This window comes from Protomyctophum parallelum (genome assembly GCF_964188405.1).
Source record: "Protomyctophum parallelum genome assembly, chromosome: 8".
NCBI classification, from domain to species: Eukaryota; Metazoa; Chordata; class Actinopteri; order Myctophiformes; family Myctophidae; genus Protomyctophum; species Protomyctophum parallelum.
In genome coordinates, this window is record NC_139703.1 from 5,880,965 (window position 1) to 5,905,485 (window position 24,521).

A 24,521-nucleotide genomic window follows, 5' to 3' on the forward strand; every position below is an offset into this window, starting at 1 on the left:
TACCATGCCAGTGTAGCTGGACTTGTCTCATACCATGCCAGTGTAGGTCGGGATGGGAATGGGATCCGTTTGTGTTGAGAACCACTGGGCTGGACCAGTGGTTCTGCAAATTTTGGCTAAATGCTCCCCCATACGGATACGAGGGCCCAAGTGGTTAACATAAAAAGAAAAGTACCTATCTCACAAGGACCCCCCCCCCCCCCCCCCTGCAGTATCTCTGAGGGTATCCCCTCTTGAAGACCCCCCCTATACATACTATTTGAAAGTAGCTAATCTACAAGCTTGTAGATATGTTATTTTCAACAACAACAACCAAAATCTAAAAACACACATCTTGTATTGGGGAGGGGGGACTTAAATATTTTCAGATGGGGGTCCACGGCATAATAAACGGACTCCAACAGAGGGAACTTGACAATAAAACTTCTTGGCAACGTCATACAATTAAGTACTTTTTGTTTTCACATACAGTACCGCATATATAGGCTAACATATCTCCTGGTGAAACGTCAAAGTGTGGAAAAATAGATTCCCAAAGCCCTGGGATCCACTCAGTCAGTGTGAGATGGACGGCAAGGCACACTGCTGACTTAATGGGCACTGTTCCCAAGACGAGGAAACACCGACCAAGAAGCTATATGTGTACATTTTATATGGGGCCAGACATCTCTTGGGACTATGAGGAGGTCAGTGAGAGGGAAATCCATGCATTTCTTTTTTGCTTTTGCTAGATCCCAACTCTGGTCATTAATGTTTATGGCCGATGGGGATATATGTTTTATTCAGACTGAATTAAATAACATGCATTTCCTTTTATGGAAATATACTAGTGTGATATGTATGGTATTTCTGTTGGATAATATCACAATTTAACAAAACAATGATCCAAAAGTTTCCAATCATTATCAACTTTAAAAAGAAGAAAAACGCTGTAATATGATCAAGCAGGCCATTCATTTACAACAAAAAAAAGAAACACACAAAAAGTTAGAATATGGGGATGAGAGGTTTCTGCCCGACAGCAACAACATAGGGCTTACTGTATACGTGGAGAGAAAATGACGCACATGAATGTCAGTTCGGTGGGAACTATAATTGGTAAATTACCGGGGATTTACTCGAGCCCTTGCCGCATTCCCCCTGTGCCACAACAGGCCAGAACTATTAATTACTAAAGCACCAGATAGGCCCTATATATCCCTGACAGACACAGATAGAGGCTGGAGGGATATTGGGGGAAGAAAACCATTACAGTGCATCTCTCCAGTGGCCTAAACCTCCTGGGGGGAGCCATGCAGGCATGCACCATGCAGGTCAGAGAAGCCACTCTGCCTCGGCCTATACACTCTACTACGTCTACTGCGCATGCATAATCGTCGCTGTCGGGCAGAAAGCTCTTATCTCAATATTCTAACTTTTTGTGTTTCTCGAAAATGAATGTATCAAAAGTAGCAGATCCGCAGGCTCGAAACGCACCGCTTTGTCGATCTGCTACTTTTGCTATTTTTATCAGTCGGAATTTCCACCAGGCACAGACGATTATGCTGTCATCCGTCTGTGTGCATGCAACACCAATTCTCCAACGGGCCGACGATGGATGCAGGGAAACGTAGCGAGAAGACTGAAGGGTTGGAAGAAAGCGTGATGACGAATTTCAGAAATACGGGAGGGAGGAAATGGGAGACTGACAGCATGAGATGGCTTGATGGACAGCCACATCATAAAATACTTTGTGTTGTGCAGGTGCCACGATTGATTTTCTTCACTATCACTCAAGATAGTACAGCTCTGGGAGGAAGAGCTCGGCCCATCATGCGCATACTAGTCGGATCACACAATATTGTTGAGTCCCAAATGCACAGAGAAGCACTTTTCGACATTGGCAGTGGTTGAAAAACTTTTCATGTCAATAAACAACCCAAAAACGGCCGTGGACCCCCATCTTACAAGGTTTTGCCAGGGACCCCTAGAAGAGATTTGTGTACAAAACGTATCAAAATGATTCCAAAAATGATTCCAAACATTATTCACAGAATAAAAAGAAATGGCACCTCACAGCGCAATCTGTGAGGTTGCGCATCGGCTATCTTTGAAAGTCAACATATAAATGGATAAAGTGGTTAAAATAATGATATGAACTACTTTTTCTGGTGACCCTGTGGAAACCCCCAAAAAGCAGGAACTTAAAAGTACATTCAGAACACAATCGATTGATTGATCATTAAAAGAACATGCCCTGAAAATGCATGCGGTCAAGACCAATCTGACCACTTAATTAACACGACAGTCCAATGGCCTTTGCAGCTTTTCAAGTGGACCCTGATCCGGAGTGGGGTTGAGAACCACTGGTTTATCCATAATTTGTCATAATTACAAATTGCAAAATACTTTACAAGGGGTTGCATTATTTGGCCAGCTTTTTTTTTCTTCTGTGTGTATTTACACCCCGAGTGGCAAGAACGGAATTCTCCGTCCTATCAATTAGTAACACTCGTCGCCCAGGACGGAGATTAATAAAAGGACGTTGATTTATTCATATCAAAACCGATCGCATCGCTCCACGGGCTGGGTGCGCAACATTCAATGTTATTTCCGGTTGGGACGTCATGTTCCCCCCCATTTTAACGGATGAGATCGAAAATCTCCAAACGTGAATAACTCTTGATCTAAATCATTCCGTCCAATTCTAATCAAAGATTATGTTGTCGATCGCCTCTGGGGTGTTTTGGCTTACATGTTGCTACTTTTGCTACTTCCCAAAATGACGCGGAGCCACCTTGAAATAGGTCCCGAAGAAACAAATCGCCGGGCGTCCTGATTCAATGGTTACAAATACCCCCGGGCGTTTGGTGTGTTAATGCTTGACTGATGGAGTGAGCGTACCTTCCCAGCACTTTGAGGATTATGGAGACGACAAGCGTTCCCAGGAGGCCGCCGATGGCAAATATGGACACGGTCAGAGACCACAGGAGGGTGGAGGTTTCTGCTCTGATAGGCTCCCCATACCTCTCCATCCACGTCTGGTTGTAGAAGGCCTTTATATACTGTTGAAGAAAGCAAAAGAGATGGGAACGTCAACATAGGTAGGAGATGGGAACGTCACCATAGGAGATGGGAACGTCACCATAGGAGATGGGAACGTCACCATAGCATCAACAACACCCACTGTTTAATGCATGGCTAACCGCGAGGTGAATTATTGCATAATGTCACATTTCAGCAACTAACATTGATTTGACAAGCCATGATGAAAAACCGTGACTATCCATCAATTGACCTTGCATGGGTCGCATTTGCCTTTAACAATTCACGCAATTTCAGGAAGTCAAATGACTACTGTACCAATTAACGACTACCAGAGGTGAACTCCGGGGCTCATTTCAGCACCATGTATCCAATTACTAATTCCCGTATTCAAGGAGCATTTTAAACACTTGAAATATGGCCTCGCTGTTCCAAAGGGAACATTCGCTGAGACTACAAAGCTGTAGTCTATTTTTGGCAAAGCTGGGGGGTATAAGAACAAGAGAAGACCAAGTACAGAGCCGAGACCAGAGAACAGTCCATGCCAGGGGACCTGAGAGCTTTGCCCTGCATAGAAATAGGTAGGTGCTTTTCCATTTAGTGATTTAAAAACCAATATCTATTCTAAAACTAACATGATCAATTGACCAAACATCCCTACCGATGATGTCTTTGGTAGGGCAGGTTTCTGAGCTGTCCACTGCAGCCATCCTCTGAGACAGCGATCAGTGGCGTGCACCCGAGCATGTGAGCGGAGCGGAGCGGCCGATAATTCCGCTCTTCGCTCTCGACGGCTTTTGTTATGCTCGCAAAAAAACAGATATGTAAACTGTCGACACGCCATGAGCGGTGCATTGGTGATTTGTATGTCTATTCTCATGGACAGTCCGTGAAGCAGATTACGCGTATGGGGCTGGGCTTGAGTCTGAGAGCAGGCCCGGCGCCAGGATGAAATGACTGAGGGCAATTGAGATTTTTGAGGGGGCACAAAGGCAAAGAGGTTGATTTAAGGGTGCAAACATCCCCTTTACCCCCCCGTGGTGCCGGGCCTGCTTGAGAGGCAATGATTGATGTAAACTGCTAGCCAAGCTTGCACAGTGCCGTGCCGTGTGCACTGAGCGGCTCGGAGCGGCTCGGAGCGGAGGACAGTTCTCGCTCCGGAAGTCAATCTGACCCATTTAAAAACCCACTCCGCGCTCACGCCAAAATCCCCCCGCTCCGCTCACGCTCACATGCTCTGGCGTCACCAGATAGACACTAGGACAGCAATATGCCCTTAAAAAATAAGAAAACACATACTGTACAGTGTACAGTATGTGGACCATGGTGACCTTGATCAATTCTTGATTAAAAAAAAGCTTCTAATATGTTATTTATGCCCCAAAATCTATAAATATCAAACTATTAAGGCAACTGGTCGGTTTCACTTGCTGCACAAGGTGCCCTTTTTTCACTTGAACACCTGCCCCTCTAAATGTCTGTGCATGCCACTGACAGCGATTAACCAGAAATGGTACCGTGAGTGTTAGTGAGGATCAGGACCAATTATATGAAGACGAGGAATGGGTGAAGTGCTTAGTTGACTATAAAACATAGAGTAATAGACCCATTGGGATCCATTAGGCACTCTCAGAGTCTAAAAAGAAACTGGACTCTACCTGAAAATGGGACAGATGGCTATTCAGTGATTTACTTGAAAGGAAAAGGCTACTCAGACAGTTTTATATAGTTTCAGGCGTGTGCTGGGTGCAGATTCCAAATGAACATATAGAAAATGAATTAAATCCGCACTTCCAGTCGAGTAGGAGTCTTTATTAATAAAGATAGTGCTCCGCAGCAGCAGTCATAACAGACAGACAAACGCGTTTCGGCGCGTTTTTGACACTGACGAAGGCCTGCGCGCTTATTAATAAAGACTCTTACTCGACTGGAAGTGCGGATTTAATTCATTTTCTATATATTCAGTGCTTTAGCGATTTTTGCATGTTAGATAGGTGCCAGTTATATATTTAAGTGTGAGTTGTAGAACTTGCCAACGTGCCCCACAGCCTCATTGGATGATCATGACGTTGACTAATTAGCATGCCCAAATTCGTTCCAAATCTTTCCAATTATTGCAACTGTGAGAGAATGAAAGCGTAATGCACTTAATGTAAACACTAAGAGTGTAAACACTCTCGCCCGTGAGACAGACAGACAGACAGACAGACAGACAGACAGACAGACAGACAGACAGACAGACAGACAGACAGACAGACAGACAGACAGACAGACAGAGACAATCCAATCCCTTCCATTTTCGCCTCCAGTTAAGTCTCTTGTGACATCTTCATTGCGGCCAACAATAGGGAATAGCCCTGACAATAATCCGTTCTGTGAACATGAGGTCTCTTTTGGCTACAATGTCTCACATTTTGTCAAGCCCCAGCAGCTCTTATTATAGCAAAGACTTTACTGGTGACTTTGAAAGTATACTGTAGTATATGAAAGGTTTCCTTCCTGTGTGGGTGTTGTGTTTATGTGAGGGTAAGTTGCAACAATGTCACAATTAATGAACTGCATCCAATCAGCCGATCACAACCAATTATATTACAATAATAGCTCTGTGGAACAGATCGGTAGGCAACCTAACCTGACATGACAAACTTTTCTGGCAAAGCTAAAGTGGAAGTGTTTATTTCCGCGTTCTGTCAAGGCCGATTGATTTCTGTGAGACGTGTCTGGCAAGAAAGTGAAACTTTCAAGCTAACCCTGCCAAAGCATCTAATTTGTTATTTTACTTTTTCTTTATAGAAAACGTGAGGTGATGACACAGCGTTTTTGTCTTGGCCGGGACACTGTTGTTGTTCATTATTGATGCTCTGTTACTTCCAGTGGTGGAAAGTAACTGGTACATTTACTCAAGTACTGTAGTTTTTACTGGATTATTTCCAATACTTTTACTTCTACTCCACTACATCTCAGAGGCAAATATAAATCAATTATAAACTTTACTAGTTAACTTTAAAAGTCACTTTGTAGATTTTAATTATAATTACAAAACATACGTTTATAGCCACTTCAGCCCTATTTGAAAACAGACGAACTACAAACACACATGTCGCAATGTGACACGTTGTGAGCTTGTAGATCTGCTATTTTCAAAAGATTGTGAAACGGGACATTCTGCATAATGAATACTTTTACTTTTCATACTTTAAGTATACTAGAGCGGTGCCTGTCAGCCTGTGGGGCCTCTACAGACAGACAGCCAGATTTTGATGCCAGTGCTTTTGTAGTACATTTTGATTACTTTGACTTGTGCTTCAAAATTCTAAATTGCCGCATTAATACGTTTACTTAAGTACGCAAGGACTTTTTCCACCACTGGTGTCATTTCTTACTTTTGTATCGCTGTATGCGACAGTACTTTCCTTACTCTGTATCTGTAACTATCCGACTATCTATCCATTGGTCTATCTCTCTAACCATCTAAAAACAGGTGTTATGACATGTTTGAGAGGACTTGTGAGGGAGGGGACAAACATACATTACATAGCTGCACGTGCAGCACACACACATTCGCACTCACATGCACGCACGCACACACACACACACACACACACACACACACACACACAGTGACAGACATGTACTGGGCACAGTATAAACATACAAACAGCACAGACAGAGACGCTCTAGAGTGACCCCAAAAGTTAATCATCTGTTCAGGGATGTCGATGTTGTTTGATTACTGTTTGATTACTTTGTTTACTTACTATTACTATTACTATATTGTATCTTATCTTTGGTGAGAACCACATAAGCCCTCCATGGGTTTCTTCTCTCACCTGCACATATTTCTCTTTTATTGATGTTTCCCTTTTTTGTACTGTTTTTATTGTGCGAATAAACTAAACAAAAAAACTGAAGACTGAAGACATGCACGTGAAATGTGTAATTTTACTAACTATAACATATTTTCAGATGGGGGCCAATTACATATCATTTTGGGGGGTCCCAAAATGATGTGAGAATGTTTGAGAACAACTGACATAGAAAGAAACATGGGTTTTTCAGAAGAATGTTAGGATTTAGAAGACATTTGTAGAACCGACCTCAGTCCAAAATGGGTTAAGAACCAAAGCGCCTGTGGATAGGGCGCTGACCAGCCTGCGTGGGAGACTACTGACGTCTAGTTACGCTGCTGGATGGGGAATTTATAATTAGGCTCCAATCCATAGACTTGGCTGGCTATAGCGCCCCTCAAAAACAAAGTCAAAGGGTATATGCTGATGGTGCTTCTAGGATCAGCGGGAATGCAGGCTTAAAAAAAAAAAGAGGAGATCTGCACTCAATAAGGAGAGCATAAATCAAACTTTGATGATAATAATAATAAATGTTTCGACCAGTTCTTCATCAGTTCTCGCTCTGATGAAGACCGTATAGGTGGTCGAAACAAGTTGGCATTTGCTCAGATGCGCCTCGGATCTCTTTTTAAGCCTTGATCATGCTTCATTGATTTCTCTTGGGAGTGCTAGTGTGGAATCTGTTACCAATAATTCTTCATCAGTATAGTGCTCATCCTGCATGTTGTTTGCTTTGAGAACTTTCAGCGAAAAACAGCGGTGAACTTCTTCTCAACTTGGCTGAGCGAACTTTCAAGGTAAATTGGGAAAGCAGCAACAGAAGAAGTTTCCTTTGTCCATAGCAGAGACGAAGATGGACTTTCCTTCTCTCTGATTACAAATTGTGCGTCGCATTTGTTTTCAACATGAATTATTAGGCCTCATGTTGGTATGTTTGTCGTATAATTAGATAAGTTGAGTCATAAGTAGCCTAATTATGAGTCAATGAGGTATTTTCCTAGAGATATGGAGAGATACGTGTTATTATATATAGACTCTGGCTTTTCAATGTTATTTATTTTTTATCTTTTATTGTTGTCATGGGAATCACAGAGGGTGGTTGTTGTGATGTGGTCAGGATGAGTCCGAAGGAGTGACTTATTTTGGCCTTGGGATAGCAGAGTTTATTAGTAAAACATGTAGGTTATTGCATATCAAAAATGCTCTTGTAACAATGGAGCTGAACGCGGCATGTCTTGTTTAAATGTCAGTTAATTGTACTAATCATTTTCCATTATTCATTGTTTAAGATTATGTATTTGTCAGAATAGTGATTAAATTATAAGGCAATTGGCAGCCGAATATTTACAGTGTATAAGAGGGTTTAATTTGACTCTTTGTGGTTTTCTAGGGCTTAAAATGCGAGTTTCTTATTTTTCTTTGTTTGTGTGCATACGTACAAGCTGAGATATTGGTCTTTGCTTTGTCGACGGTGACGAAGTGACAGTGTTTTCATGTGGATCTCCAAAGAGAGGTCCATGTGATGTGTTCATTGTTCTGTAACATTTTTAGCCATAAGAGTTTGAAGTAATACAAAGAGAATTCTCCACTGATCCGAAATTTTTATTGTAACTACTGTAACGAAATTATTTATGACAAACTGTATATCATAAATATCTGCGTTTGAAAACCATGTTGGGGAAATTCTGTACTGTAATGCCGTTTCTGGTGTCTTGAATGTATTGTCCAGCTAAGGGTCAAGGGGGTGAAAGAATTATGGTTCCATGTTTTTGACATGACAGTCTTGTGGACGGTCATGAGGGGGGGATGTGTGGAATCTGGAACCAATGATTCTTCATAAGTATAGTGCTCATCCTGCATGTTGTCATCTGGGGTGTCGATTTGAGAGCTTGTCTCACGTCAAGTTCTCAGCCGGGACCCCTTGGGTAGCGATGGTTTGTTTATACTCCTGGGTGACACACACAAAGGACATTTACATGCTAAGGGCTACAGTGATCCCAATTCTATCTTCTAGGGGGGTGGCCACAGGCCAGTCTGGAACAATGTGTATTGTAACTCTTGATAATCAGTCGAATTTCAATGTAACTGGGTCAGTCTTGCCAGTCACTACCTTGTGGCTGGTCAAGGCCAGTGTGAGCCTATGCTGTATGCTATGCTGTGCTGTACTTTGCCGAATAAACCAACATCGGAACATCATCTCGTCTGCTGTCCGCCGTCTCACATTTTCTCCGGTGCTCTCCCAGCTTTCAGTTTTAACAGTATTTGCTATAGTAGAACTAGAGTATTTGGTGTCTACCAGGTACCACACTAGCATGAAACGGAGAGAAGGGGACACAGCGGAAAACCTATGGGCAGCTCGTTCTGTCTGCAGCGCAACACAGGGACATGCAGACAATGTTAAAAGTGGGGCAGGTGCTGGAATTTCAACAACAAAAAGGGCAGTTCTGGCCAGAATTTGGTTTGACACGTTTGTATATGTTTATTAACCGATTTAGACCTGAGGCTTATTCTAAAAACGCCTTCTAAATCCTGGCATAGGTTTTCTGAAAAACTTAAAGGTATATTCAGTGATTTCACTTAATTCAAATATCACTTATTTTTTTGTTTTGTTGTGATAATCCTCCCTACTATAGAGTGTGCTGGCCATATAAGGAGTTCCTCCCTGTCCCCAGTTAACCCCTGGGGGTCAAAAAACCTTAGGTTTCGTTTTTGACTCTCTATCCTGATTGGACGAAAGGCAGGGTCCCACAGCCAAAAACGAAACCTAAGGTTTTTTGAGTGAAATCACTGAATATACCTTTAAAATATTTATTAAAATATTTATATTTTAATATATATTTAGCAAATATGTTGCTATATACAGTACTGTACAATAGATAGCAACAAGAACCGAAAAGTGGGTTGCCATCTTGAAGGGTAAAAAAAAACCCAGAAAAAACTCACGCGCTCTTATCATCGTACATCATCCATTCATTGTCAATGGGAATTTAATGTTTGTGTAAGACTAAAATCTACACTATAGCTGAATATACTGTAGGAGGGGCTGGTCACTAAACTGCCTCCCCCTGGCCAGCCGGGGCGCCTGATAGAGGGGAAAGGAACTGGTTGGAATAACGTGTTCCTTCCACGTGCTACGTCCAACCAGGGAAACTCCCCCTGTCAGGTGTAAAGGAGCAACTTGGACACTCAGGCATGAAGGAAGCATGAGTTCAAGTCCGTTGCTCTCCCCTTGTCCCCCATATATGGGGGGACTAGGTTGGTGGAGGGTGTGTAGAGCCCAGGATCACATTAGTTAGATGATTGACACAGGGGTGAAAAATGGGTTACAAAATTGTGGGATAAAAAATATATTAAAAAGGGGGCTATAGTGCCCCTCAAAAATCTCTAGACCAAAAATAGCTGATCTGCAAACTGCACAGCGCGACACGTGAGCTTGTAGATCAGCAATTTTTCGGATCCACAAAAAAAACGCACCAGTGTGCAACCACCTTTACTTGCTTTCTACCTATTCTTCTTTAAACATAAAATGCTGCATTCAAGTTCATGATAATTTGGAAAAGGCGATTCTCTTGACTCTGGAGAGGGTGCATTTTGCAGACCTCTTTTATGTGTGTGTGTGTGTGTGTGTGTGTGTGTGTGTGTGTGTGTGTGTGTGTGTGCACGTGCCTGCCGCAAAACACACACTGTGATCTAACTCACCTGGGCAGGAGCGTTGACCACAGACAGGTTGTAGCCATAGAGATAGGATGACCCCAGGGCCCCAAAGAAGGCTGCGTTCACCAGACAGGCTGTGACTGGCTGCGTCTAAAAAGGGGGGAAAGAAACCCATGAAAGAAAAACCCATGAAAGAAAAATGCACGCACACACACGCACGCACACACTAGAGTTAATATGACATCTTAGAGAGTGTACAAATGGAACCAAAGGGTCCATTTGTTTTCATTTGTACACTCTCAAGGGTCCATTTTATTATTTTATTTATATAGCTTGTTTGTCTTTTTTTTCTATCTACATCTGTATGATTATATATATATCCATATTTTACAACAGGGCGCAGAGAATGACTTGAAGTCCAGTAGAATAAATATGTTCTTGGTTGCAATCATTCCAAGCAAGCACTAAAGCCTTTTGCGGCAGTATTCTCCAGCAGCAAAAAGAGCAAGTGGAGGGTCAACATGGATGTCTTTTATAATAAACACTTGAAAACCACTCAAATATCCTTGACCAGAAGTCACATAAGAGCGGACCGAAAGCCCCAAAACAAGAACCTCTTCAGTCTGGCATCGATCACACAGAGGAGAAACTCTGGGTGGATTCTGTTTATCTTTTAGAAGGTATTTGCAGAATCGGCCTCAGATCTTAATGGTTTTTTTCTACCAGTTCTCGCCCTGACAAAGACCTTAATTGCGTGCCATATTGTTTTTTTGGGGGAGGCTTGTTCATAAAGTGTACTGTAGTTGCTTATTCGGGCTTGCTTCAGTTCAACCACATTAACCATGTGTAGATTACTAGATTGGCTATTTGAAATCTTCAAGCTCACAACGTTGTGAGCTTGTGAGATCTGGAATGCATGTAACTCAAACAACATTAGACAATAGTTTGACTGACCTGACCTACTCAATTATTTTGGTTGTCAGTTTCGCTCACAAAATGGCAACGCTGATTGTTTTCACTGCTACTTAGCATTAGTGGCACAGGTATGTATTCTGGACAAGCCCTCGTTACAGATTTCATCAGACAAATTCTGTTCCCCATTTGGAGCCCCAAGGCCCAAGCCTCTTTCAGATGCTTTTACCGGCATGTTCTGAAACCAAGGGAATTCAACACAGGACATTGCACGACCCCCAGTCGAGGACACCTTTGGTGGGTTGTCCTTGGGAGTGCCAGACAAAGACAACTATTAACTACTACAGGGAGGATGTCTTTTTGTAGACCAAACCTGGAAGTTATAGGTCCACCATGGGATCCCACCACAGATTGTTTTGGAGGGGACTGGAGTTGCATTGGGTCTTTGGATAAAGAAAGAAAATAAGTTCTGTAGCAAACACATGCTTTTCAAATGTTTACTCAATTATCTCCACAAATCAACACACTTGAATGAATTTGAGTAAACTCCTTTGGAACCACAAAAATGCATAGGCTACTAGTAAAAAGGAAAGCTTTAAAATAATTAATGGTTGGTTCAGAGTTCAAGGTTTCAGATTTCATCAGACAATTCTGTTCCCCATTCAGAATCGCAAGCCTCTTCCAGATGCTTTTACCAGCGTGTTCTGAAGACGAGGGAATTCAACACACGACATTTCACACCTTTGTCTGGTTGTCATTGGGAGTGCAAGACAAAAAAACATTAAAACCCATTTTGGGCGGGAACCCCTTTTGGTGTCAGCATCATGCTATGCTTTAGCTATTGAAAAATAGCAGATCTACAAGCTCATAGCGCGCCACCGAATGGCTCACTATGAGCTTGTAGGTCTGCTATTTTTGAAAAATCGAAGAACGACTGACATAGAAACATAGCTTTTTCAGAAAACTGTCATTTTCAAACAGACATTTTTAGAATCTGAAAATATCACACAACGGGTAAGGGCTAGTCCTAATAATACATTATTTCTAAGTAAAGAATAAACCCTTGCAAAAGGAGACTTGGTCGAAGTCCAATAAGCAAGACTCAATTAAGTCTCTTTACATGACCAGCCAATCAACTCCAGCAGCACTCTTCAGAACTAAACTTCACAACTACACAATTTAAATGCAAATTATGACTCCCGATGAAACAGCTTAATTGACCCCAACGATGAAACAGCTTAATTGACCCTAACAAATGGTCAACTAAAATGTATGTGCACTCGAATCACTTCCTTCAAGCTTGCAATAAAGAGTAGGCAGATGCCATTTAATCAGTTCTGTGTGTAGTCATTTGAGTCATTTGCCGTCTGTTACCGACTCGGTGCTCTGCCAGTCTAGTGTTTTAAAAATAGTGAGATAGATTCAGCCCGACAGTATAGCCTCGGTACCGAGGCTTTTAGTGACAAAATCTGGTCCCTCACGACATTGCAGCAGCATCATCAATAGTTAACACTGTGGCAGTATTCAGCACAGTGGGCCGGCACTCAGTGCCATAAAGAAAGACAGCTAGGCGTATAAAGTGTGGGAGGGTCAAAATGTCCCCCCTGCCCTGCTGTGTTAGACCTGGCACCCATCGAGCACAATGCCAGATCAGCAATTTATGATGTCCTACTTGGGGCTGATTATTACTCTGCTAAACTCAGCAGAGGAATGTGGCCGTTAGGTAGGAGGAAAAAAGGTGACCCTCTTAGAGGAGGGAAGAAAGTAATAGAGGAACCGTTAAGATGTAAGGTTAGATTATAAACATGCAGGGTAGACCAAATGAGAGATGTACTGCCCTACAAACTGCAGCAAATACGTTTTTTGGACACACCGACTTATTTGTGTATCCCAAAGGTCAAATTAGCCTTCGTGATTTTGGAGGATAAACATTTACCTTAGCCGTTACCTCAAGAACATATTTACAATTAATGTAATGTCACTTATTTGCCAAGGTCTCATTTGACTGACATTTCTAAACCAGTTCAGTTTGTAGAACAGGTACATTTCAAACGAAAGTCAATACAAAATCTGCTACGAGGGTAAACCAGAAAAAGCCTTGTTTACATCAGGGTCTTCTATTTTCAATTAATCAGCATCAACATTTAAAGAAGTACAAATATACACTTCTATGAAAAAAAGCAAATTATCATATATAGGAGAGGGGGGGGCTTTGACTTTACTTCACTTTACTGACTTTGAGTTATTGCATTTTGGCTTTGTAGGGTATAGTGTAGATGAGGAGGCCCCAGCTTACCGGGTACTTTACACTGGCTGGGAGGTAGAAGACCCTCCGCGCAACCTGAGACCTCTCGTGGCTTATTGCTTAAATATACAACTACCAGATCAACTTTTGAAACATATTGGCTTGTGCATCACAATTACTTGTTGTGGTCTTTGTTTTCTAAACGTTTTAGATTGCTGAAAAGATTTCTTTTTTAATGATAAAATGATCCGGGGACTGTTCCTTGTTTATCTAGCTATAAGCTGCTACCAGTTTGTCTCATGCACAGATGCTTGGAGGCCGTTTAGTTTGGCACCAGTACAATTTGAAGAAAACTTCCAAGGAAATGTGTCAAACTCAATTTGTCTGTGAATGGCAGTGGTGGAAAGTACAAACCCATTTTGACCTGAGATCAGATTAAAAAAAATGTCTTCTACATCCTGACAGTTTTCTGAAAAAGCTATGTTTCTATGTCGATTTTTCAAAAATAGCAGACCTACAAGCTCGTAGCGCGCCACTCGAGCTCGTAGATCTGCTATTTTTCAATAGCTAACACCAAAAGGGGTACAATTAGTAGTTTCCCAAACAATTATGCCAATAATAAATAAAAACCTCTTTCTACAATCAATATTTGGCTCACAACAAAGGAGTTTTACTTTTTGAATTCTAATGAACATGACAAAATGGAAAAAAAGGGGGACGAATCCATTGGTGAGCCAAACTGAAACATCCAAATTAAAAGGGTGTATCAAAAGGTGTGTGAAAACAAAGAAGTATAATTATTATTCAGTTTGCCAGCATAATGAATGCAAAGGTGCTCTCAAATAAATCATTCACACAGGTAATAAAAGTGGCGGTCGTAATTTCACACATCAGTCGACAAGCAGATTATTGGGGAACTATTTTGAAATGAATTCACCTTCCGAGGCCGACTGTACGGCTGAGGAAATGACCCCTCTATTTGGTGTAATAAATAAATGAATCGCACTACTTTGAATTCATAGAACCACCAATTTGGTATTAACCTACTGTATGAATATTTGACTTGCCGTTTGACAGCCATCTCATGCGCTGTGTTGTTCGGTGTGTGCGTGTGTGCGTGCGTGCTTTGAATTCATAGAACCACCAATTTGGTATTAACCTACTGTATGAATATTTGACTTGCCGTTTGACAGCCATCTCATGCGCTGTATTGTTCTGTGTGTGCGTGTGTGCGTGCATGCGTGCGTGCTTTGAATTCATAGAACCACCAATTTGGTATTAACCTACTGTATGAATATTTGACTTGCCGTTTGACAGCCATCTCATGCACTGTATTGTTCTGTGCGCGTGCGTGCGTAAATGTGCTTTATTAACAGCTGAAGTAAATTGGTATGGCGTATAAGGCATGACTAATCACTGGCTTGGTATCCATCAGTATAGAGCGTCGCAGTCACGCCCCCTTTCATGACGACGACAGGCCCAGAAAAGAATTCCCCATACATTCTTCCCATGGACGTTTCAAAAAGGATTTATTTAAAGACCTCTTAAGCCTCGGACAAAGCCAACTGTTGTTGTGACAAATCATGTGTGTGTGTGTGTGTGTGTGTGTGTGTGTGTGTGTGTGTGTGTGTGTGTGTGTGGCTGCTTCATTAATGTGTGTGTGGCTGCACCACTCAAAAAGGGCAGGGTACAACAGGGCCACGGATTTCTAGTTGTCATACAACAGCTGTGGACGCGGCTTAAGTTCAGGTGGCTGGTTGGCGCTAAGATGAAAACCAGGTATACTTAATTAACTGGTGGGTGTGGCCACATCAAAATGGGGTAGGCACCCTCACAAAAAACAAGCAGTGCCAGTAATCCTGGTCTCTAAACTGCCTCCCCCTGGCCAGCCTGATGGAGGGGAAAGGAACTGGTTGGAATAACATGTTCCTTCCACACGCTACGTCCAACCAGGGAAACTCCCCGCTGTCAGGTGTAAAGGAGCAACTTGGACACTCAGGCATGAAGGAAGCATGAGTTCAAGTCCGTTGCTCTCCCCAGGTTGGCGGAGGGTGTGTAGAGCCCAGGATCACATTAGATAATTGACACAGGGGTGAAAATGAATTAAAAAAAAAACATCCTCCTTGTTTATAATTATAATTCCTGATGATCATGTTTTAGGGGGGGAAATCATGGCACTGGTCTTTAACTTTTTTGAGCTAACAACTGTGACAGGGATAACCCATGTGTCACGGCCCTCTTCAGGATATGCACAGTTGACTCATTGAATGAGTCTCCTTCCACTGTGTGGTGAAACTGATACATCAAATTAAGATAGTCTTCTTCTACTGAGGCTTCTGGGAGAGAAGTGCCTTATTGCTAATGCAAAACAAGTTATTGACGGATTGGGGAATTAAGCGCCATTATTGTTATTATCATTATTTTCATTAGATCCAGCATGTGTCAATGCCCTACCTACTTGATCATACTACAGGCAGCGTCACACAAAAGCATCAAAAGATGCTTTGTGCTGTATTTAAACTTTTAACAGTTTTTAGGTTTCCACCCGACAGAGATGATACAGTACATCTCAAAAACCTACATTCTGGCCTGGGCCGTGGCTCAGCGGTCCAGGCACCTTGGTCGGCAACCCGAGTCTGGCAGTGTGCCGCGGGCTCGACTCCCGATCCCGACGGCCTTCACTGCATGTCACTCCCCCATCTCTCTCCCCCATTTCCCGTCAGCTTACTGTCTGTCTCTCTATAAAAAAATATAACATAAAGGCGAAAGCCGCAAAAAAAAACTATTATTATTATATTTCTTTCATATCCAAGGAACCAATTTGTACACTGAAGAGTTACAGACACAGAGAAAAGTTGTCCAAAGAGAAAAAGGAAAAGGAAAAAGAAAAACCCAATGTTTCTTGCTGAAATAGCATCCATTACATTACATAAGGTCAGGCTGTGAAATGGATCTGAAGACATTGCTTCCATTTAGCTTGCCCAGCAGGATAGCTATACTGTACAGCAAACCTCTGCAACTATACCATGTTAACTGCTAAGAAAAAGTTATCTTGGTTCGTTATAAACAAGGACTTCATTTTTTAAGTTCTGCACTATTCTTTTATGGTTACACGAGTATTTGAGGTTTGTTTGTCTTGTTTTCTGTTGTCCTTTTTCTTTGGGGTGAAAATGCAATGTGTTTACTCTTTTATGTCATACTTGTGGGGTTTATTTAAGAGAAGCTGTTAATGCCACCATTTATTATTTTCAAACTCAGTATTTAAATAATGCTTCTGTGAAAAAAACCAATAAACAAAGAAATAGCAGATGTACAACAAAGTTAGGCGATGTGAGCTTTCAAATCTGCTCTTATTTTTGACTAGCCAACATACAGTATAAATGTATAAAGTGACCTACAGTATAGGTGAGGTATAGGTATTTGTTCAGAAAACGTCAAGTTCCGCTACAAACAGTCCAGTGCCGTTGCAATCTCAATCACACAGACCTTCTGAAACCCACTGGGTTGGCCTGATAACATCCCGGTAAACGCATTACCCACATTGATCCCAAATGGTCTGCAGAGAGCCTTTCTTGAGCAGTAATTCATGGGATAATGAGGGAGTAATAAAACACATATTGATCAGTGCAAAAACTCATGAAATACGCACATCACTTAGTCGAGGTGCTGCAGGCTATAGCTAGAAACGATCGTATATAAACGGTGGCTCAGGGGTAGAGTGGCTGGATGGTAACCGCAAGGTTGCCAGTTCGAACCCAGGCTACCCCAGAGTTATAGTGTCGAAGTGTCCTTGAGCAAGACACTGAACCCCTAATTGCTCCTGATGTGCTGGTTGGTGCCTTGCATGGTTTCCGCCGCCATTGGTGTATGTGTGAATGGGTGAATGTAAAGCGCCTTGGATAAAGGCACTATATAAATGCCATTTACCATTCATAAACAACATGTTGTACAAAACAGCATAACATTTGAAGGCCTGTACCTTCCAGCGGAGACGTCAGCATAGGAAATTACAAAAGATTGTCTAGTGGACATACTCAGCAAAGATCACCGTCTGTTGCCACTTCACCTTCTGTTATCTATGATTACAATAGAGGGTATGCGCGTGACATCATCATCATACCCGGAAGTTATGCGGGAACGCCTACTGAGTACAAATAGAAATGTGCAATTCTGGGAAATTGCAAGTGTGGTTGCTAATTACAGTATGATCATGCATGATGACGATGTATTGACCCACATGTCACAAGGGCCGGAATAATAAATACAAAAAATACATCGTGGGGTGCAACAGTTCAAAAGGAAAAGATGTCCGCACAACAGCTCTGCTCCACAGTGTTTTATTTATTTAAACACTGATATTGCGGCGGTTTAAATTGCCGCGAGGAGCCGTATTGCCGCGAGGAGCTAAACATGAGTTAAAAGCACACTTGTATGACACGTACGCAATGAATTCAGGTCCACTCCATCAACCTCCACAGGATAAGAGCCCATGCTCCTCTTGCCCCATTCCTCAGTAAGGCTCCTAGCCAGTCATTCCTCAGTAAGGCTCCTAGACAGTCATTCCTCAGTAAGGCTCCTAGCCAGTCATTCCTCAGTAAGGCTCCTAGCCAGTCATTCCTCAGTAAGGCTCCTAGACAGTCATTCCTCAGTAAGGCTCCTAGCCAGTCATTCCTCAGTAAGGCTCCTAGCCAGTCATTCCTCAGTAAGGCTCCTAGCCAGTCATTCCTCAGTAAGGCTCCTAGCCAGTCATTCCTCAGTAAGGCTCCTAGCCAGTCATTCCTCAGTAAGGCTCCTATAGCCAGTCATTCCTCAGTAAGGCTCCTAGCCAGTCATTCCTCAGTAAGGCTCCTAGCCAGTCATTCCTCAGTAAGGCTCCTAGCCAGTCATTCCTCAGTAAGGCTCCTAGCCAGTCATTCCTCAGTAAGGCTCCTAGCCAGTCATTCCTCAGTAAGGCTCCTAGCCAGTCATTCCTAGTGTTTTTAAGTACCTACTCCTTTTCTCCTGTGCTTCAGTTGCCCGTCTGCCCGTTTGCCCTCAGCCTGCCAACCACCTCTCCACTCCAGCTGGCAACCCCTACCCCCCATTCCTCTTTTGTGAATAATAGCCCTTGGACTTTGCTTAAGTGTCGTGTCTGCCTTTGGCTTTTCCAGTTTTGTCAAACGTGACAATTGTTCATTTGGCTATCTAGCTATTACGTATGCGGGGTCTGTACGTGCACAGGGCAGTATGTACATACACAACATGATTACATGATGATATGGCAGTGTGTACATAACAGAGGACGCACGTTTAGTGTCGAGCTACGGTTTCCTCATGGACGCCCCCCTGACCTGAACTGACCTGACCCACCATGTAATAGATAAGAGCCAGAAGATAAGAGCCTATGTGCATTCTTATCTGGAAAAGGACCAACGTATCGGACTTCAACTCCTACTTCAACAATGTTAGAGTACAGTACTGAGTACAGTATTGAATCCCAGGACCCCCGAGGGTGACATAATTGCGTCCTTTCTCAATATAGTGAGTCTAAACGTGGCTATTTGCATCACTGAGGCATGTCACTATGACTCAGACATAGCCATAAACAAACCCATAGGCGTGTTACCACCTCTTGTATTGAATATTCGAGAAGCAAGGCCAAAATGATTAATGTATATGTGTTGTAATAATAATCAAAAAATCTAAATCTACTAGTAAGTAGTAAGTAAAATTTGTAAATAATAATTTGTAAAAAGTACAATATTCGCTTCTGAGATGTAGTGGAGTAGAAGTAACTAAAAATCACACCCGTGTGAAGTGACTGGTGCAACTCCGTGTGGGGGTCCCCGGGGGAGGGGGAGGGGGCCCATAACATCCAGACCCCCAGGAACGCGCCCAGGGTGGCGGGCCGGTTCCGGGGGGCCGGTTGTGTGTGTTAGGTTGCGCACAAATGGTGAAAACAACCATGCTGTTTTCGTGCTCAGACCCACCCACCCAGCCAGCCACACACCCAGCCACACATAGCTCCGTAAGGGAGTGGTTGCACCACTCAAAAACTGAGACATCGCCATGTCAAATATAATGAACACATGCACAGCACACACAGCGTAAGGAAGGGATGTGTGTGTGTGTGTGTGTGTGTGTGTGTGTGTGTGTGTGTGTGTGTGTGTGTGTGTGTGTGTGTGTGTGTGTGTGTGTGTGTGTGTGTGTGTGTGTGGTGTGTGTGGCTGGCTATAAATAGAAATGTCACAGACGTGACAGAGTGTGTTGTGGGGGGGGACCAACCTTTTCCGAATCCTCAATGGAGCCACTGGACATCATCTTGAGATTGTTTGTTTTGACTTGGTCATCTTTGGCTGCCTTCTCCATGTTAATTATTCAGCATGCTGGAATGAGAGGGGAGTGTGTGAGGTCACAGTGTCACTCTCTTGCCAGCAGCGTACATGTACACACACACACACACACACACACACACACACACACACACAGTGTCACAGTGTGTAGCATGGTGTCAAGGGGGACCGGGGAAGCTGAAGGGGGGGGGGGGGGGGTGGTGGAAGGGGAAGTGGGATTTCTTAAAGAAAAGACACTGTGTAACGACATCCATTGAAGAGGAAATGATACATATCGTTGCCGTCGGGCAGAAACCTCTTGTCTCCATAATTTTACTTCTCATGTATTTTCGTAAATGAATGCCCTACATTGTCATACTCCTACTACTACTACTACTGTCACATAGTAGCAAGAATAGCCAATCTACAAACAAAAAAATGTGTCGCAATCGGACGGAGATTGTAGATCTGCCAGTTCTTTTTGCCAGTTTTTGAATTTGTATATAGTATACTACTACTATGTATATAGTAGTAGCCTAGTAATAGTTTGGGGCATAATGAGGTTTCCTCCCGACAGCAACGATTATAGTGGTACAATACAATTTAGGCATTTAGCAGACACTCTTAATCCAGATCAAAGCAAAATCTAGTAAACGAGACTAAAACTTGATTGTAGAACTGGGTGTATTTAATGTTTGTACTGAACCTCAAGCAATATTATTTTTTAAATATATGCAAACACAATTTAAAGTCTATTCTACAGTATAGGTTATATACTGTTTTTACAGAACGCCATGGTGGAAACCTCATATGTCCAACACTGTTACTATTCAGGATTCTTTTTTTTTTTTTTTTAAGCTTGTGGATCTGCTTCTTATGTTTTTGTGTGATGCTGTAGTATGATAAAGTAGAGCATACATTTACGGAAGAAACACAACAAGTTAAAATATGGAGAAGCGGTTTCTGCTGACAGCAGCTAGTGTACATTATGTAGTCTGTGGTTCAGTTTTAAACACTGCTGAGGAGATGGTAGTCATTTAAAGGTGCACTGGTCAATCACTGCAATACTCTGCTAAAGATATGCAACTCTTGATCTGATCATCATAGTGAATAGTTTTCTCATGCCAATAAAGCCCTTTGAATTGAATAGTCACATTCACAATTTCACATCAAGCAGGCGCAAAACAGTCCGAGTGTGCCACCTAGTGGTAACCATAAGAGCAGCACTGAAGGCAGCTGAACAACAGAATGGATATGGGGAAATCAAGATTCTACTAGGACTGTGGAACAAATTAGGTCATACTTTGATTTCTTAGCCTATATATATATTTATTTGCCTCATAAGTAGTCAACAGCATTTGTGCAGGCTGTCTGCACAAATGGCATAGAAGTAAAAAAGAAAAATGAAAATAAAATGAAAATGAAAATGAAAGAATAATTATCTCTGCTCAAAAGCAATAACATTATGACCCATTGGGTACTCGTCAGGACAAACATTGAAATACTTTGCTTCAAACAGGCCAGTGTTTATCAAACCTTTCCATGTCAACGACCCACAAAATGACGAAATTAAATGCATTTGGCTTCAGACCCCCCCCCCCCCCCCTCCCCATCTCAAAAATAAAGATAAAAATAAATCTCAAAAGATTTGCAAATAGTAGGCCTACAGTTTAAAAAAAATAGCACATCTACGGCCTGGGCCAGGCACCTAGGCTGGTAATCCAGCCTGACAAAGTGTTCAAATTCCGATCCCAAGGATCTTGTCTGTCTGCGTGTCGTGTCTCCCCACATCTATGGTAAAGTGGTATAAAATGATTGTGACGCTATATTAACACATTCTCCTGGGAAACCCGTGGTACCCCCTCCCAAAGGACCGCTGGGGGTCCTCGGACCCCACTTTGAGGACCAATGTTCATACTACATACAGCCTCACAAAAGTGTCACACAAGCACGAAACGCTGAGAAAAGCAGTGCTTTTTGAGTTTGTATCCACTACGTTTGCCATTCTGGAATTTGAATGCTGAAGTGACAGTTTGAGTTTCCACCCAGACAGAGACGCCATGTTAAAACATCCTATACAAAGTTCTCGAGCCATACTTCATATGACAAATAACAAAAATAGCACATAATTAACAAGCTCACAACATCTCAAAGCTTTATGAGCTTGTAGATCGGCTATTTTGAATGTCAAATTTATTGAATGCATTTTTAAGAATATATTTTTCTCCCTCGCACAACATATTCAGAAATATTTTGTCACAGAATGTTTTGGGGTGCAATGAAACACTATATCATTGGAGCCCCCCTTGAGGGGTTTCCAGGCGGTCCCCAGACATAATGATCGATAGTCAGAAACCAAATGGACCCATGCTCTCAGGCCCCTTTTCCACCGGTTGGTTCCCAATGGGAACCGGTTCAGTTCTTTTTGGTTTTTAGTCCATGAGCCAGAGCTCCAAAATTGAAACGTTAATTATGAATTGAGTGTGCAAAACCATACCTATATTAGATTGTTATCACCATGAAACTTCCCCAATTGAGTACTTACACGAAGACAATGATTTATTGTATTACAAATTTTACATTTTTTAATATTTAATATTTATTTAATAAATGAGGCATTATGTAGGAAAATATGCAAAATAATCGAAAATATGAAAAAGCTATTACTGTGGAAGGGTTATCATGTATTTATTTACTTGTATTGATCCTATAAACAATTTAATATAGTGTATAGTTCGTCCACAAATGTTGGACCTCTGGCTCATGGACTAAAAACCAAAAAGAACTGAACCGGTTCCCACTGGGAACCAACCGGTGGAAAAGGGGTCTCAGAGTTAAAGTAATATTTATGATTTTATGGTGTACAGAGATTGGGGTCCGTCCCAGAGATATAAAATGGGAGTCTGAGGTCTAACACACTGCTTCCCGGGGGACAGAATTTAAGAACTCTAGTTTAATGTGGGCCCATAAATGACTGTCATTATGGTGTAGTTGGTCCTCTGTGTTTTAATATTTTCTAATTTTGCACCCCCGGTGCTGTGCATGTCTCAGTAATCTAGGCTATAGGATGTCTTCCCCCTTGCCCCCTCCTCTTCTCATTCAATGTTTTTCCACCTATGGAAATAAAACAATAGAACGTTCAACGAATCTCACCCAGTTTTTTTGTAAACCTGTACAGACAATAAAGCTGATTCTATACAAACTATAGGATGCTCAAAGTGTTACTTTTCCAACCTTACAGCATAGGACTCTCTCTATAGTCTGTACAACAATGTGCATATTTTACATTTCTGGCATCCGCTGAAGAATCAGCTCAGGTTACGTAGAGCTGTGTACTCCAGATAAGAATACAGTAATAAACAATAATCAGCAGCAACATGTACACTTTGCCCATGCATGTCCAACACGTCATATACTGTATAGTAAAATGTAAAGACAACCTTTGCCCGTTGTCTATCAACAGCATTGTTGTACCGTATGCAGTAAAGTCTGGTGCACGTTTTAATAAATCACTACAAATTAAAAACAGCACACAATCAGCCCACTATATATAGCCTTTATATTAAAATGATTACCACAATGTTCTTTCACATGTGATTTGCAACACAAATCATCTGTCAGGTGGAAACTTCTTATGTCCAAAACTGTTACTTTCCAAGATTCAAATAAAAAAATAGCAGATCAACAAGAAGATCTGCTACTTTTGATGCTTTTGTGTGACGCTGTAGTTTGATAAAGTAGGTGGTTATTGTAAATCACACACACACACACACACACACACACACACACACACACACACACTTAATGAGCGTTAATGTTTCTGCCCATCGTGCCCGACAACAATAAAATGTTTTGGAGACAAGATAGTTAAAGTTGGTTATTAGAGAGAAGTCTCAAAAAGTGTCTAAGGTTCACCATAGCGTCAGGCTAAAGCACAACAATGCTGGCTCTAGTTTCCAGTAATGTAACAAGCCGACTGGTTCATGTCATTGGCCCCAACTCACCGACAACACTCCAACACTGTGTCCAGAAGCTACGGGGATTTCATACTAACCGCGCATGAGAGAGACAGATCTTTATGACAATGTTAACTCCCCCCTGACTAATGGTTAACTAAGCTTATGGAGACACAGCATACAGTGACAGTGCAGTACAGTAGCGATCACAAACACAGGCAGTCAATGGTTTCTGTGTCGTTTACAATAACAGCCTTCCAAAGCGTGGAGAAAGGGGACACAAAGAACTTTAAACTTTAAATAAATCGATGAAGTGTAGCTGGGGAAAAGCTTCAATCACACAAGATAAATCATGCCATAAAATGTGGAATTATGCTTAATTTATGCTCTCTCAACTTCAGTTATTTTTGGCAAATGACAGCATATTCCTTAAGATTCAAGGTATTTGCACATGTAGCCTGGAAACCAGACAAATCTACTACAGCTAAAAATAAATGTTGCCCTGGGCAGATTGGTCTGGCACTCCTCGTTTGAATTACATTTCACTCACCCCAGAGTTGTGAGTGACCAA

At 42.0% G+C, this 24,521-nt stretch overlaps 1 protein-coding gene across 1 annotated transcript in view; it reads right to left on the minus strand.

Annotated features, from left to right (window-relative positions):
* Window positions 1–24,521, minus strand: part of slc2a9l2 (solute carrier family 2 member 9, like 2) — a 214,672-nt gene that overhangs the window by 185,518 nt on the left and 4,633 nt on the right. Inside the window, exons 3-5 of the mRNA XM_083770450.1 lie at window positions 19,948–20,048; window positions 10,572–10,676; window positions 2,884–3,044 (exon numbers count right to left, since the gene is read on the minus strand). Coding sequence (XP_083626576.1) covers window positions 2,884–3,044; window positions 10,572–10,676; window positions 19,948–20,031 — 350 coding nt within the window. The 5' untranslated portion in view covers window positions 20,032–20,048. The remainder of the gene's footprint in view (window positions 1–2,883; window positions 3,045–10,571; window positions 10,677–19,947; window positions 20,049–24,521) is intronic.